This window comes from Myxocyprinus asiaticus, chromosome 32 (genome assembly GCF_019703515.2).
Source record: "Myxocyprinus asiaticus isolate MX2 ecotype Aquarium Trade chromosome 32, UBuf_Myxa_2, whole genome shotgun sequence".
NCBI classification, from domain to species: Eukaryota; Metazoa; Chordata; class Actinopteri; order Cypriniformes; family Catostomidae; genus Myxocyprinus; species Myxocyprinus asiaticus.
The window spans coordinates 16,558,972-16,576,604 of record NC_059375.1 but is presented as its reverse complement, the minus strand read 5'-3'; the positions used below and the strand labels follow the sequence as shown (position 1 = coordinate 16,576,604).

At 39.5% G+C, this 17,633-nt stretch overlaps 1 protein-coding gene across 3 annotated transcripts in view; it reads right to left on the bottom strand.

Moving 5' to 3' along the window:
• The window catches only part of LOC127423160 (C-Jun-amino-terminal kinase-interacting protein 4-like), a 76,865-nt gene extending 63,311 nt beyond the window's left edge, over positions 1–13,554 (bottom strand). For all 3 annotated transcript variants that reach the window (XR_007894285.1, XM_051667275.1, XM_051667276.1), the window contains exon 1: positions 12,914–13,554. Coding sequence is in view for 2 of the 3 variants with exons in the window: in XM_051667275.1 (XP_051523235.1) it covers positions 12,914–13,213 (300 nt within the window). In the remaining variant the exon portion in view is untranslated. The remainder of the gene's footprint in view (positions 1–12,913) is intronic.
• Positions 13,555–17,633: the final 4,079 nt, after the last annotated feature.

Sequence of the window (17,633 nt, the reverse complement as noted above, 5' to 3'; positions counted from 1 at the left end):
GAGATTAAGCCAGTAGTATTTGGCTGGTCATGTGATTCCACCATGGCAGCCCCCATGTGCGGACCCTCTCCATGTAGAATAAAACAGCTTTTACTAAGGTTACATATAAATCAGTGCAAGTTATGAGTGCTACTGAGTCTGTCCCTCTCTCTCTCTCTTAATTTAATTCAATTCAGCTTTATTGGCATGACAGTTGTAGTACAGTGTTGTCCTAGCATTGTAAAGTTTTTTTATATAAAGATTTAAATAGATTTCTCTCTCTCTCTCTCTCTCTATACACAATCAGTACAGAAAATGTTAAAAGTTGTGCAGTTCTTCCTCATTTATTATCCTATTTTACCCTGAAATTCATCATATTACAAAAGTAAAATGGGTTGCAAGGGTCATTTCATGTTAACTTTAAATTTAGCTGATTCTCCACCACAATCAGTACAGAAAAATAACTTCAGCTTACTACATACACCTATCAGCCACAATATTAAAACCACACGCCTAATATTGTGTAGGTCCCCCTCATGCCACCAAAACAGCGCCAACCCGTATCTCAGAATAGCATTCGGAGATGTTATTCTTCTCACTACAATTGTACAGTGCGGTTATCTGAGTTACTCTAGACTTTGTCAGTTCGAACCAATCAGGCCATTCTCTGTTGACCTCTCTCATCAACAAGGCATTTCCATCCACAGAACTGCCACTCACTGGATGTTATTTGTTTTTAGCACCATCCTGAGTAAATTCTAGAGTCCCAGGAGATCAGCAGTTACAGATATACTCAAACCAGCCCGTCTGGCACCAACAATCATCCATGCGATTACCTAATCAGCCAATCGTGTGGCAGCAGCGCAGTGCATAAAATCATGCAGGTACGGGCCAGGAACTTCAGTTAATGTTCACATCAACCATCAGAATGGGGAAAAATGTGATCTCAGTGATTTGGACCGTGGCATGTTTGCTGGTGCCAGATTGGCTGGTTTGAGTATTTAAATAACTGCTGATCTCCTGGGATTTTCACACACAACAGTCTCTAGAATTTAATCAGGATGGTGCTAAAAAGAAAAACATCCAGTGAGCGGCAGTTCTGTGGACGGAAATGCCTTGTTGATGAGAGAGGTCAACAGAGAATGGTCAGACTGGTTCGAACGGACAAAGTCTACGTTAACTCAGATAACCGCTCTGTACAATTGTGGTGAGAAGAATATAATCTCAGAATGCTATTTTAAGATGCAGGTTAGCGCTTTTTGGCAGCACGAGGGGGACCTACACAATATTAGGCAGGTGGTTTTAATGTTGTGGCTGATCGGTATATATGGAACATTACTACAAATATTCCACCTGAAAATCACCTTGTCATACACATGAATGAACCAGCAAACCAATAACAACTAGCCCAAATTAAGGTGAAAAGGAATGCATGATTTGGCTGTTTTGAAGAAAAAGGACTATGTTAAATGCCTGTTTTGTAGTAGAGGGGCTTTTAAAATTTAACAAGAACTCATTGTAGAATGAATGCCAAAATTGGATTATGCAGGTCAGGAAATAAACAATCTGTGGGGGGGACAGGCACATACTTACGACTGAAGTAGTTAACAGGTTTAAAATCTAATAAGGGAATTTGCTGTCAGACCAGAGTGCATGGATCTCACTTTATAGAGAGACACATACACATTTTTAAACAGACAAAATGGTTTGTTGTTATTGTTCTTCTCATGTACACAAGCGGCCTGATGGACTGAAGGAAGCCCTTTCAAGTACTGGTGCATGACCATCTAATACAGTCTAGATTTACAAACACAGAATTCAGTGGCAGTCTATAAGATTTCCACTTCAAAACCTGGCAGCTTTGTCAGCCAAAACACTCTCACACAGGAATATCTTGTGAATGTATTCGTGTTTTCTATCTCTGGTGCTCATCATATGATCCAAAGGACAGTGCTCATATGACAGCTTAGCAGAGGAAGAGTGTTTGGCTGCATACAGACTGCAGGCTCTCTGCTCCTCATAATATCCCCATTGTGCCCCCATAGATAGAGGCTGCTGTGTACCAGCACTCTATTGAGCTCTCTTTAAGTCAACTGTGCCTTTATTGGACTTCCTCAGGGGCTCAGAGCCATAGCTCATAAATGCCAAGGCAAGTAGGGCTGGGCGACATGGCAAAAAAAAATCTTATTTTATTAAAACTTATGGACAATTTACAATTCACGATTCCATTTTTTTCAACTTTCAAATGTACTCCAACATGATTCAAATTGTAAGCTCTTTATTTGAATGCAAGGCAACCTGGTTTGAGAAATCCAAGTTCTTTTCATTATAGGAAACAAATGTATGCAAGAAAAATTTACAAATGCACCAAATGCACCACAGGGGGTTGTCAACAGAGTGTAAATCTAAAAAAAAATTAAAATCTAATAAAACGCAGTTGTTCAGAAATAATAGAATAAGAAAACTGAAAAATAATTCTTAGCCAGTGTAGGTATTCATTTTATCTAAACCAAGTCCATCTAGAAATTGATATCTATAAATTATCAAGTTTATCTAGAAAGTACAATTTGTGTATATTCATAAACCCCTGCAGATAGAGACGTGTCCTCTAGCAGTTCACGCTGAGCAGCGCAGCAATATGAAATAATGTATCATTGCAATTCAACTAGCAAAGCTTGTCAAAATGATCGCTTGCCAAATGTTGGCTATAGATGCAGTACACTTGAAACACGTCACAGAACAAAACAATAATTAGCGATCTATCTCAATCATCATGGCAAAAGGAGTGGGGGATGTTTGATTCTCCCATATATAGCCTCTCCATGATTTGAAATGAAGCACATAACTGTCATGTAACTGACGCTTTTTATGGGTAAAAAGAAAAAAAAGGAGACCGTTCATCAACATGCACACGCCGAGGCCAGTTATGGTCTTAAGCCGGTGTATACCTGCTTGATGGACGAAGCTGAGCTACAATCAAAATGTGTACAATTGTACTGGGAATATTACAGCTGTTTTTTATATCAGTCTCTGTGTTGTTAACCTGTCACGTTCATTTTGAGCACACCACACATGCAGCTGATCAGATCGGGAGCGGCATTAAGACAAGCGCTATGAATTCCTTTTCCTTATTCAACCTTTGGTGGATTTACAACAAAACTATCTATAGAGTTTACAATATTTTTGCAAAATCTCGATTTCTTGATTAAAAAATTACAATTTGTGTCAAAACGAAAATTCTAATTAATCGGAAAAAAACGCCCAGTCCTAAAGGCAAGGGCACAAGATGTGCTCTAATTGCAAGATTTGACTCTCATTGTGGGTGCTCCTTGCTTTGGTAATCTGAGTTGAGTGGTGTGCATGGATATAGTTGCACTGAACGGTTAGGCAGTCACATGAGGTCAGGCATGGACAGTTTGTTCAATCTTGGAAATATGCAATAAGAGGCAGCTTAAAAAGCCTGGGATAAATGCTCAATGATGTGGAACAAAAAGCTTTATATCAATTTGTCCGTCAATTGTTTTTTTTCTAAATGTGCAGCCTAAATCTCTCACTCTTGTCCCCAAAACTCTGTGCTGTTATGGTAATGGTTTAAATTAGCTAGTTGGATGGGGGTCCAATGAGCTGAGATACAACAAGGGTGAATGGTGTTACTTCCCTGGATGTATTTATTTACATCTGTGTATGTGGTGTGTGAATTTTCACTATCTGGGTGCGTTCTATCCGTCAGTTTCTCCTATTGTCTCTACCACTTTCCTCTGAGCAGGTACTAATTACTGCCACCTGTTTCCTGTTACCATCACGGAGTCCTGCCTGTTGTGATTGGCTGCTAAGAGGACTGTGGCTCACATAAAAAGGGGAGGTGGTCTGTTGTTGACGAACTATATGCTTAATGTCCTCATTTATCTGTAATAATTTAGTTATCTTTTGTTAGAAGATTTGTTTATTATATTGGGAAATTTAGTAGGGAGGCGGGTGCTGATTTATTTAATGTTTTATTTAAATGTTTTCTCCTATTTATTCATAGAGAGGGAGACAGGGAAGTGTGTGTTTTTCTTTTGTGTTTCTTTTTAGGCAAGATATTTTCCCTCTTAAGAGAAGATTTATTTATGTTTGTTGTTTTGGCTTATATCCCCTCCTGAAGTTTATGATATTCCCATTAATGTTATACAAAATAAACAGCTCAATATTTGAAATGAACGTTGTTTATTCGTGTGTATGAAGTGCTGGGGCCGGAGACTAGAAATTCATTTCTTACTCCATTTATTGATTCATTTAAATTTATGTTTACCTTGTTACTCTCTCCCCAGCCCCTAGACAGGGGAAATTTGTAACAATGGACAGCATCAAACTCTACAGAATGTATAAACAAGAGCTAGGAATGTCCCGTTTCTTTAAGGAATAGTCAGGACTCAATACAAGCGAAGCTCAATCGACAGTATTTTTGGCATATTGTTGATTACATCAACTCACCCCTCCTTTTCATTAAAAAAAGGAAAGAAAAAAAGCAACAATCTGATTGGCCCCATTCACTTTCATTGTAAGTGCCTCATTGGAACCTCACTGGAACCCACTGGAACCCAAGTAAGGCACTTTCAATGAAAGTGAATGGGGCCAACTGTAAACGTTAAATATAGCCACAAGACGTAAACAATATGTGTTAACATGACTTTAGGATGATAAAAATCGCTTACCAACTTTTCTGTGTAAAGTTGTATCCATTTTTTTACTTCAGCTTCATTGCCATGACGATGTAACGCTTGTAAACCCTAAAACCATTGTAAAAATGATGATTTAAACAACTTTAAAGCTAAAATAATACACAAGTTTTAACAGTATAACTAATACAGTTCCTTTTATGACTCACATTTCTGTCTTTAAACCCTCCAAAAATTGGCCCCATTCACTTTCATTATAAATGCCTCACTGTAACCTTGATTTTGATTTTTAATCAACATTATTCCACAAATGCTGTCAATTTAGATTGACTTCTATTAAACCTGGAATATTCCTTTAATATTAAGCTTGTATCAGGAAACCAGAATTAAGAACAAACAGTGTGAAATCGGCACAATAAAAGGTATTTTTGCTCAACCTTACTGTGAAGGACACAAGGTTGAAAAAAATTTTTTTTTTGTTAAACTTCCTTGTGAAGGAAGCAGGATTGAAAGAGCGGCGCACGTTGAGGTCTATGAAGTCACTCTGAAGTCTAACCACTGTGACGTAACTTCAGGAATTGAGAAGAAAAGAGAGGGAGCCTCAGAAATATACTGACTGGAGAAAGGAACTCAGGAAGCTCTTTTTTCCCGGTACATTCTAAGCCCTTCCCTGACATTTCCTTCCAGAGTCTAGAAATGCAAATGCAAACTGCAACCCTTAGTCTGACTGCGTTGTAAACACTTCTGTGTGCATGTGTTCTGTATACACACTCATATAGCTTATTCATAAAATTCTGACGGCAGAGAGAAAATGACCATAAGGTCAAATAACAGGTTAAATGCTAGTGGGACGTTCTCACACAAAGGTGATGCTTGTTTCACAGTGAAGCACTAACTTGTTCAAGCTGTAATCAAGTTGTCACAATAACAATTAATGTGGTTTTAGCATGTACAGAGGCATAGGACTACAGAAACAGCATTCGTGTCACTGAATGTCCTAATGTTATTGGTGGGCCAGCTTTAACAAATGATCTCATAATGACTGCATGACTTATTATATCCCTGCATATAGGCAGAGACAAATCATACAGAACACTAAAATCGCTCAGTTAAAATGTATGGTGACTACGGCTGAAAGATTCTGTCTAAAATTTCCTATTGTGTTCCAAAAAAAAAAAAAAATTATGACAGAATTTTCTTTTTTGGGTAAACTTAAACTACTCCTTTAAGTTCTCCTTGTCTTGCCTTCACACTACAGTATCTCACAGTAGATTATGTGAGCTCCAATGTCTTCACTCCCATTGGTAATCACCAGATCACATCACTGCTTATTTGCATGAATGTAACTTGTTGTGCCTGCGGCCGAACCACAGCTGTGCTAATATAGGGCCATACAGCACTCTTGCTCATGTGATACTGCTTTAATATTTCACGGATAACCATCAATGTTATCTCATCTGCTCTATCGAGACCCAATTGACACTGCAGCTGCTATTGATGGATTTGAACTTTTCACAAAGGAATCGCACAAACTACGATCACAAACCTCTGTTTTTCATTTCCAAAGTGCAATCGCCATGACAGAGGCCAAATAGGACCTAACAATGATCTTATATGAACAAAATCCATGGAAGGTCTAACAGGAAGAACAGGACCCTGTCTCCACAATTGCAGCACATAAGATACTGTTTGTGAAAGATGCAAAAAAAAATAGTCACACTGTTAAATTATGTATTTGCATTTATTTTGAATTCAGTAATAATTGTAAAATCGAAAACAGCTGAAATTAAGTTTGAACATGGAGTATGATAATACTGAAGTCAAATAATATTATAATATTGTATGTGGGTTAATAATTTAAGCAGTAAAGATGCATACTGTATGACTGGTGGTAGTTTTCATTTTTTATATGCCAGGATGTGTATTCATCAACCCGTTACATGTCCAACATAACCATACAGGCACACTGAATCAAGTTAAAACTTGTTTTCTGATTATTCAGAAAGAACCTACATAATTTTTTTCACTGTAAACCACAGATATACCTGTATAAATAACTTTTATTTACATTAACAAACATGTTTACATTTTAAATGCTTAAAAGATTCTTAAAACGGCAGCGCTGCTCATATCCACCACTGAAATCTGCTGCTCAAAAGAACCCGAAAGCCTGCGGTGTGACATGTGCGAGTAATTTATCTATACCCATTTCTGGGGAGGGAGAGCTACAGAAAAAGAAAGGTGTCTCTAAATGGAAAAAAAAAAAAACGGGAAAACGCAGGTTGTCCGATTTACTAAATCATATTATTAACTGAAGAAATTAATCATATTAGGGACACATATAAAATCACTTTGAGGCTACTTAACTGGGTAATTTAAAAATAACTATTACATTATGTTAAAATAACGTTTTCTGACAAAGGATTAACAAACTAAGCCAAGAGGAAAAAATATGTTGATGTAACTTCATTGATTTACAAGGAACCAATGTATATGATTAAATCATGTAAATTCAAAGCATTTTTTTCAGTATGGCTTGGATTAGTCTCTTCTGACAACAACAAACAGCTACCCTCAAAAAGAGAATTTTTGCAGGTTGTTCAGATTACTTAATTAAAATGAACTAAAGCAACACAAGTCTAGAACATTTTGTCACAACTTGATTTCATTGCATTCTATCCATTTACATTTGTAAAACTGAAGTTTACTTAATCCATTTGGACTACATTAATCATTTTTGTAGCATTGATTAAACTGGACAGGGGATTTCCATTTCCCAGCCTGCTTTGCATGGGACTAGATGGGGTGAACAAATGTTGAAATTAAGAGTTATTTTATGCGTGTTTAAGCAAGATTAATTAATTAATTAATTAATTAATTAATTTAATAATTAATTAATTAATTAATTAATTTTCTTTATTTATCACACATTATACATTTGCACATATACAGTGAAATTCTTCTTTTTCACATATCCCAGCTAGGCTGGGGTCAGAGTGCAGGGTCAGCCATGATACGGCGCCCCTGGAGCAGATAGGGTCAAGGGCCATGCTCAAGGGCCCAACAGTGGCATCTTGGCGGTGCTGGGGCTTGAACCCCCGACCTTCTGATCAGTAACCCAGAGCCTTAACCGCTGAGCTACCACTGCCCCAATACCCATGAGAATAGGAGGAGATTTGTTCATGTTTAGTGTTCTGTTATTTTGGTATTTTAAAAGAGTGTCTGTTATACTGGTGTTTTGGGGGTTACCACTGTGGTGTAGATTGGCGCTTATGCTTAGGTTGAGGATGGACTTTGGACAAGCGATGTTTGATTCAAGTGCTGCTGAGCTCTATAAGCAGTTGCTATCCAACTGACAGTGCAACAGTTTCACTGTCCTTAAACTTGCTCACCTGGCATATACTAATGATTAATAAAATAAAGTTGGACCAACAAAAGAAAATTAATTAAAATAAATTGATGAACCAAATAAAGTTGAGTTAAAACTACTACAGTATATTGATTTGACCTTATCCAACCAAATTATATTGGCTGAATGAAACTGACTTAATTTGAATTAAAGTAATTAAATTGCTTTCTCAAATTCAATTAAGTAAGGATAATGACTTAGATTTTTTGGTGGCACTTGCTGCACTGACCAAAATGACTGGCTTGAAATTTGCCACGTGGAGTCTTACTGTCTCCATATAGGCAACGGCTGTGAACGACGAAGGGCATTGTCAAAAAAAAATAAAAAATACATGTACATCATTGCATAATAATAATGAACTGTAATTGACCCTTCACTAAGCCCCACCATAAAGGCGTCTCTGCCCAATCCTGTCTTAGCAAATGTTGTACCGCCACCATTTCTCTGACACACATTAAGCCTATGGGAGTAATGAGTGTTTGAGTAGATTTAAGCGGGATTTTATCTAAATTATAAAAATAAAAAAAATGTTGACAGGTCACTTGTAATAGTGACACAAGGTACCTAAAGTGGATATGTTTTTTCTTACTTTAAAAAAACAAAAAAATCTTTAAATAAATATTGAGAAGCGCATGCTATGGATTAAAGTGCCATTCCTCATCCCAAATGATCATGTATACCATCAGCGAGAACACCTACATTTGCTCCAAGGTAAATTAAAGCTAATAACTTAACATTAATTTATGTATTCAGGTCATATTAAAGGTGATAGTAAATAAAGAGTTCACAGCATCAAAGTGTTATGAGATGTTATAAGCAGTTCTGTTCACTTACACTAATGTTATCAGGTGTGTATTCGCTATCAAATGACGCTTTTCTCTTTTCTAGGGACTGTGATTTTCATTTGCCTCAATTCTGTTTTACATTCTGCACAGATTTCAGTCAAAGTACTGTGTAATTTAACAATTTATTTGAGAAAAACGTCAGATAAATATGCTTTACAATGTCAATCTTCATTCCAGCCCACGTACAGTGGTAGCCAAAAACATTGGCACCCTTGGTAAATATGAGCAGAGAAGGCTGAGAAAAATATGTCCTTATTGTTTATCCTTTTGATCTTTCATTCAAAATATTCTCAAAAATATATCCTCTAATGGATATAAAAAAAATTGCATACAGAAGTTTTATCAAAAAACAAATATTTTTGTCAAATAAATGTGTGGCACAATTATTGGCACCCTTTTATTCAATACTTTGTGCAACCTCCCTTTACCAAGATAACAGCTCTGAGTCTTCTCCTATAATGCATAATGAGGTTGGAGAACACATGGCAAGGGATCTGAGAACATTCCTCCATACAGAAACTCTCCAGATCCTTTAAATTCCGAGGTCCACATGGTGGGCTCTCCTCTTCAGTTCACCCCACAGGTTTTCTATGGGGTTCAGGTCAGGAGACTGGGATGGCCATGGCAGAACCTTGATTTTGTTGTCAGTGAACCATTTTTGTTGATGTTTATGTTTGTTTTGGATCATTGTCTTGCTGGAAGATCCAACCAGGGCCCATTTTAAGCTTTCTGGCTGAGGCAGTCATGTTTAGATTTTTTTATCTGTTGGTATTTGATTGAGTCCATGATGCCATGTATCCAAACAAGATGTCCAGGACATTTGGCATAAAAACAGTCCCACAACGTTAAAGATCCACCACCACATTTAACCATGGCCATGAGGTACTTTTCCATATGGCTACCTCTCTGTGTGCGCCAAACCCATCTCTGGTGTTTGCTGCCAAAAACCTCTATTTTTGTTTCATCTGACCACAGAACCTGGTCGCATTTGAAGTTCCAGTAGTGTCTGGCAAACTGAAGTGCTGAAATGCTTGAATCTGTTGTTGGATGAGAGCAGAGGCTTTTTTCTTGAAACCCTCCCAAACAACTTGTGATGTAGGTGAGGTCTGATTGTAGTTTGAGACTTTCTGACCCCAAGACCCAACTAATTCCTGAAATTCTCCAGCTGTGATCCTTTGAGAACTTTTGGCCATTAAAACCATCCTCCTCACCATGCTAGGAGACAATACAGACACACGTCCTCTTCCAGGTCGATTCTTAATATCTCCAGTTGATTGGAACTTCTTAATTATTGCCCTGATGTTGGAAATGGGTATTTTCAAAGCTTTAGCTATTTTCTTATAGCCATTTTCCATTTTGTGAAGCTCAATAACCTTTGGCTGCACATCATAACTTTACTCTTTGATATTACACATTGCGATTAATGATTAAGGGAATTTGGTTTGTGTGTTACTTCATATTTATACCCCTCTGAAACAGGAAGTCATGGGTGAACAATTTAATGTTCCTAGTCACCCAGGTGTACTAAAAATGTTAAATATGAATGGCAATATACTTCAGAAATACCTGACTCATAAGAATTTCTAGGGGTGCCAATAATTGTGGCAAAAGTGTTTTGGAGAAAATATTTAATTATGAGATTCCCCCCCCCCTTCAATTAGTTTACTTCATTTAAAGGTTAGATTTTTGTGAATATTTTGAATGAAAGAGCAAGAGGAAAAACAAATAAGACAAATTTTTCACAGCCTTCTTTGCTCATATTTACCAAGGGTGCCAATAATTTTGGCCATCACTGTACATGGGCTGGAAGAGTGACATTGTAAAGCATATTTATCTGACGTTTTTTCTAAAATAAATTAAATTGTAATAATATTATCCATTCCGTTTATGAAAATATTTTGCCAAAAACCGCTCAGTTCACAGCAATCTCCCAATCTTTCCTATGGTGAGTTCTGCTGAGCTTGTCAGAGTGAGCGACCGTAATCAAGGGGGCGGAGCTTAGTGAAGAGTCCATTTATAACAGAGGCCCCTATTGACAATGCACTTAAAGGAATATTCCGGCTTCAATACAAGTTAAGCTCAGTCGACAGCATTTGTGGCACAATGTTGATTACCACTAAAAATAATTTTGACATCCCTCCTTTTCTTAAAAAAAAAATAGCTAAAATCAAGGTAACAGTAAGGCACTTACAACGGAAGTGAATGGGGCCAATTTTTGGAGGGTTTAAAGCAGAAATGTGAAACTTGTCATTTTAAAAAGCACTTACATTAACTGTTCTGTTAAAACTCATGTTTAATATAGCTCAAGTAGCCATAACTTGTTTGTCGGATAGCAAACATCCATTAGCGTTTGGATGCCAACTCTCTGCCTTGGACACGACCATAAATTCCTTAATTACCTTAAACTCATGTCACAAAAACCCACAAATTTTTGCAGTAATTTTTTGCGCTTGCCATCCTGTTAATATTTGAATATTCAAGAGTCATTGGTTTTTTTCAAGATGTTAGAAAAACACATCTTAAAGGAATTTTCCGGCTTCTATACAAGTTCAGCTCAATCTACAGTATTTGTGGCATAATGTTAATTACCACTAATATTTATTCCGACACGTCCCTTGTTTTCTTTAAAAAAAAAAAAGAGCAAAAATCAAGGCTACAGTGAGGCACTTGGGGCCAATTTTTGGAGCATTTAAAGGAAGAAATGTGAAGCTTATAATTTTATAAAAGTATTTATATTTGTTCTTCTGTTAAAACTTGTGTATTATTTGAGCTGCTAAGTTGTTTAAATCATTATTTTTTACAGTCATTTTAGGGTTTTAGGGTTTGTTGACATACAGCATCATGTCAACAAAGTTGTAAAATTGGCTATAACTTTACACAGAAAAGGTTAGTAAGTGATTTTATCACACTAAAATCATGTTAACACACATTGTTTATGTCTTGTCACGGCTATACTTTTGAAACAGTGTGTATTTTAACGTTTAATGATTGGCCCCATTCACTTCCATTGTAAGTGCCTCACTGGAACCTCCATTTTTGCTTTTTTTAAAGGAGTGACAAGTTGAAATAAATATTTGTGGTAATCAACATTATGCTACGAATGCTGTTGATCTAGCTTAACTTGCATTGAACCTGGAATATTCCCTCAAATATAATGTTGTGTGCAGAGAAAAGCAAAAATATTTTAATTTATGCATGCAGTGTTAACCATCTGATGCTGTTTGAATCCAATTAAAATGACATGACTTGATAGCCTTATTATAAGCTTTGGGTGTGTCGTCTTCTCTTACTCACTGGGTGTACTCCAGCAACATGCAACAGACACCTGCCAGCATGAGCCGAGACAGTTTCCTTCATACATGTGATGACCTGACACATCCAAACGGAAGTGATGCAGAACTCTGATGTAATGTGACCACTGGAAACTTTCTGCATGTGTCCGTCCAAACAGGGAGGTTATTTTTGACTAAATCATAGTTTGGCCAGCTATACTTACACTTTGTGGGTTTTGTCCCATTTTGCACTGTGTACTCGATAACGTCTTGCAAAGACATTACATGGTTACATCCAACCCTGCTCTAACTCACCTGCCTGTCATTTTCAGGTGAACCCAAACACACTGATAATCTGATTCAGGTGTGTTTGAATGCAGTTTTATAGAGCTCGATGTAGTAGATCTGCAGGAAAGTAGATCCAGGTGCAGAATGCAGCACTAAGTCATTATAAGCATTATTGTCACACTTCAGGGTTCTAGACTGCAAAAAACAGGTTTATGATAATGAGTCATATAGACAAGCATAGACTGTAAACTGTTCATTAAACAGCTGACTTCCTCTAACACGTACTGCTCTGAAACTGAGATTGACTTTTGTTTATCTACATGAACAAATGCATAACTTTGACACACACAGCTTCAGCATCCACATATGAGTAATATTACCAACTTCTAAAGCCTGCAGAACTCCATGAAGTGGCCTAGTTTGCCACATGTTGTCAAATGTCAATCTCTTTATCAATCTCACCTCTTCGGCGCTCTTCCTCAGTGCTTTCTCGCGTTCATACTGCGTAATGAGCTGCTCGTTGTCCTCCTTCAGCAACTCCAACTCCACCTCGTGCTCCTGGTTCTCTGCAAACACCGAGTCCAAATTCTCCAGAACCGCCACGACAAGCGGCATAAGTTCCTTGACCACGTCCTCGTCGTATTTAAGTATCATCCGCTCGAACTCGCGGTAGATGGAACTCGCCAAGCCGGACACCCGCTCGGACATCATCGCCGAAGTTCCCGGGTCCTCCTGGTAAAGGACGCCGTCCTCTAACTCCATATTTACTTCGTTTTTTTTCCGTTGTTCGGATCGTCTCGAGTTCTTTATAAAGCGCGCACGCGGGCTGTCTTTAATTTAAGCTCGCGCTAGCAGCCAGCTTGCGCGCTAGCGCAGTCAACTGTCGAGATCACTGTTTACTTCGCGACGTCTAGTAGTTGGACTACATTTACGAGTAACTTTTAGAAAAGGACTTCAAGATCAAGTGAAAGCAAATCTGTTAAATTACAACGCTAACCCGTCCTGGTCCTCGGGGGACCGTAATTTGACAGGGATAATCTACTCCAAACAGCAGTTGTTGTTAAATACAATCCGGAGAGGAGAGTAGTGGACCTGACCGTCACATAATGACGTCACGCTCTAAGAGCGGGATGGGCGGGAACGAGGGAGGGAAAAGTAATCCTGATTCCCTTACGATTCAGTACCCTTGACATTGCGTCAATAAGCTGACGCTATGGGAGTGTCCTTTTACAGGACCTAGTTTAAACCTTTCTACAATAGCGCTAGGATTGGCTATGGTGTTTAAGCCCCGCCCTTTTAGGCGGGCAAATGCCATTCCTCAGAATTTTCTTCCTTTAAGATGGTGGTTGCATCTCGTTTGCAAGGCTGCGTCCTCCAGAGGTCGCATTTGTCGGCCGCATATGTCATCAAGGCTGTCTCCTTTCAAAAAAGTGAGTAGGCCACTTCGAATGCGAACTTCTTTCACGGGAATTCGAGGATGCATGAGGTGTATCCTTCGTGGGCACTCACAACCCACAATTCTTTGCTTCAACGGAAATGTCTAAAAAAAAATTACGCCAATTTGCCTGTAAATATGATGTTCAAATGCAAGGAATGTTAATTCCCAAGTTGAAGTACCTCAGTAGATGGTTGCAGAGTATATAATATGTATAATTATATTAATATATAATTTAGTATTAGACTAAAAGTACACCTGTAAAATCTATTTTCTTTTCTCTTTACATCATTATAACTCTTCTAAAATGTACCTCATGCATTCCCTTCCAGAGGGACTTTGTTCCCTTCTCACTCAAAGCGCTCGCGCTTGTTAAAGAGTGGCGTGCTGTCATAGCAACCATGTTACGTTACGTTTCCGTTTGTCCTACGAAGGCCGTCTCATTTAAATGAGGCTTCTTTAAAGGAGGACACTCTGTATACTGCAGCCTTCAAAGGATGCATCCTACCTAGCACGCAGCCTTCGAAAAGAGACACAGCCAGCGATTCATCTTTCGTCTAGAAGCCTTCTACTACTTCGCCGTCAACATACACAAGTCAGCGGGCAGGATCTTAATGGCAAGAGAAGACTCTCTGCTCCCCTGCAGTTTTCCAGAATATTTACTCCTCCTCACCACTTGACACTTCGCTGGTGAATGGGCCGCTTCAGCATCCTGATTCCCTGCAGCGCTTCGGCAGGAGTTTTGTATACTTATAAGCTATTATTGATATTGTGTGTGTGTGTGTGTGTATATATATATAAAGAGCCGCTCACGTGTTCTCGCCTTTTTACAGATGTCATTCTGTAAGTGTGCCTTATGCAAGGGACAGAAACAGATCTTATCGCACATCCATCCTCAGGACTGGTTTGTATCAATAGATCTGAAGGACGTGTACTTCATGTACCAATTGCACCACGTTACAGGTGGCTTTTTAGATTTGCATTCGAGGGAACTGCGAATCAATTTAAAGTTCTTCATTTCAGTCTGTCTCTGGCTCCCCGCACATTCACGAAATGTATCGATGTGGCACTCACCCCATTGAAAATGAACGGTGTGCGTGTTTTGAATTACCTCAGTGATTGTTTATTACCAGCCAATCAGAGGCACTACTGAGTGAACACAGAGACATGCTGTTTTGCCATATGGAAAATCTGCCCTAATGTCAACTGGGTGAAAAGCACACTTTTCCTCAGCCAGTAAATCTCCTTTTTAGGAGTTCGTCTTGACTTCGTGAACATGCGTACGCATCTTACAAACGAGCGCATACAGACCATTCTTCAGTGTCTGTCTCAGTTCAAACTGGAAAAACATTACCATTGAATTCATTTCAGAGAATGCTGGATTTTATGGCGGCAACATCCGCCGTCATACGTTAGGTCTGTTACACATGAGATCTCTCCAGTACTGACTCAAGCAATGTTCCAGTGCGCCTGGAGCCTCGGGTGCATGCCCATAGCGGTGACTCACTGCTGTCTGGCTGCTCTGGCACCATGGACAGCACCGGCCTGCTACCAACAGGGTGTTATGCTGGGTCAAATTTTCAGAAGGAAAGTGCTGACCACAGATGCATCAACACTGGTTGGGGTGCAGTGTGTGATGGATGCCCAACTTTCGACACCTGGACAGGTGCAAAACGGGCATGGCATGTCAACCGCCTAGAGTTACCGGCTGTCTTTCTAGCTTTAAGAGCTTTTCATTCTGACATTGTGAATCACCACATTCTGATTCGTTCGGACAACACAACAGTAGTGGCATATAAGTCACCAGGACACGCTGGCATACATATGGCCAGCGAAACGCAAGTATGCATTTCCCCCGGTGCGCATCCTTCATTCTATCATCAGAAAAGTCTGAGAGGACATGGAAACAGTTCTGTTTATTGCGCCGAAATGACCCAATCAGTCCTGGTTTCTGGAGATGGTAGAAATACTGGATGGGCCTCCATGGGAAGTACCGCTGAGGAGAGATCTTCTCTCTCAAACATAAGACATCCCCAGCCAGAGCTGTGAAGCCTACACGTGTGGCCTTTGAACGGAGCACAGCAGACAAGCCAGAATTGGCACAGTTGGTTATGAACACCATTTTACAGGCCAGAGAACCATCCACGAGACGCCTTTATGCACTGAAATTGAATGTGTTCACTAATTGGTGCTTTTCACACAGCAAAGATGCAGTGAACTGCCCCATACCTGAAATTCGTAAATTTCTTTAAGAGCGATTGGATGCAGGGCTCACTCCTTCAATGCTCAAAGTTTATGTGGCGACTATATCTGCGTATCACACACCTGAAGCCGGCACCTCTATAGGCATACATGATTTAATCATAAAATTCCTTAAGGGGGTGGGGCAGCTAAATCCCCCTCACCCGGCTACAGTCCCAACTTGGAACATATCTTTGGTCCTAAAAGTGCTCGTGGGGTCTCCCTTCAAGCCTCTGGACTATGTTGAATTGCGTGTGCTTTCTCTTAAGACCGCATTACTGCTGGCTTTGGCCTCAGTAAAATGGGTTGGTGGTTTGCAAACACTGTCAGTTGAAAATTCATGTCTGGAGTTTGGTCTGGGACTTTCAAAAACCTCTGTCACACCCAGGAAAGGCTATGTGCCTAAGGTTTTAACCACGCCCTTCAGAGTGCAGGTGGTTCACCTTCAAGCCTTTTTCCCTCCTCCATTTAATTCAGATGAGGAACAGTCCTTGCATTTGTTATGTCCTTTGTGAGAGCTACACACATACGTTGAGCGCACCCACCAGTTCAGATAGTCTGACCAGCACTTTGTGTGCTATGGAGGATGCATGATAGGAATGTCCGTATCCAAGCCAAGACTTTCTCACTGGATCGTTGATGCGATCGCCCTGGCTTATGAGTCGCGGTGTGCAAATTGCCCAATTGGTGTTAAAGTACAATCAACTAGAGGCGTGCCCTCTTCATGGGCATGGACGAACGGTGTGTCCTTACAAGACATATGTTTTGCAGCAGGATGGTCTTCTCAAAATACATTTGCAAGGTTTTACAACCTAGATGTAATATCTCCCTGTCTTTTTACATGACCACCTGCATTCAGACCATTGTATTTCCCAAAAGTCACAGGCACTTTCATTACAAATAAACTTCCTTCCCTACTGGGTTCATGAAGGTGTTAATTCCTACTATATGACCATAGCTCTTTATATATATATATATATATATATATATATATAGTTATTCTGAATGTTCCCTTCCTGGCTTACCATGAGGGTCATTCACTTGCGGCATACTCATGTTGGTCGCCGTCCCGCAGCACTGCGGCGACACGTTTCCTCTCTGGGAAGGTTATGTCCTGTAGTGTGGTGTGATGGGAATCTTAGCTTAGTGACGCAATGTCAAGTGTACTGAATTGTAAGGGAACGTCTCCTTTATGTATGTAGCCTGGGTTCCCTGAGATTAAGGGAACGAGACAGCTTGCCACACTATGGACTCTGTTTTCTGAGGTGCGAGTGATGCGCTCTTTGTCCCTCAGTCAGAAAATTCTGAGGAATGGTGTTTGCGCGCCCACTTTTATACCGGACAGCTTCACGCCTAAAAGGGCGTGGCTTAACACTATAGCCAATACAGCCGTTATTGTAAATTGTTTCAACTAGGTTGTGTAGGACACCCCATAGCGTCAGCTTACTGATGCAGTGTCTCTTTCCCTTCATCACGGGGAACCGAGTTTACATAGGTAACCAAGAC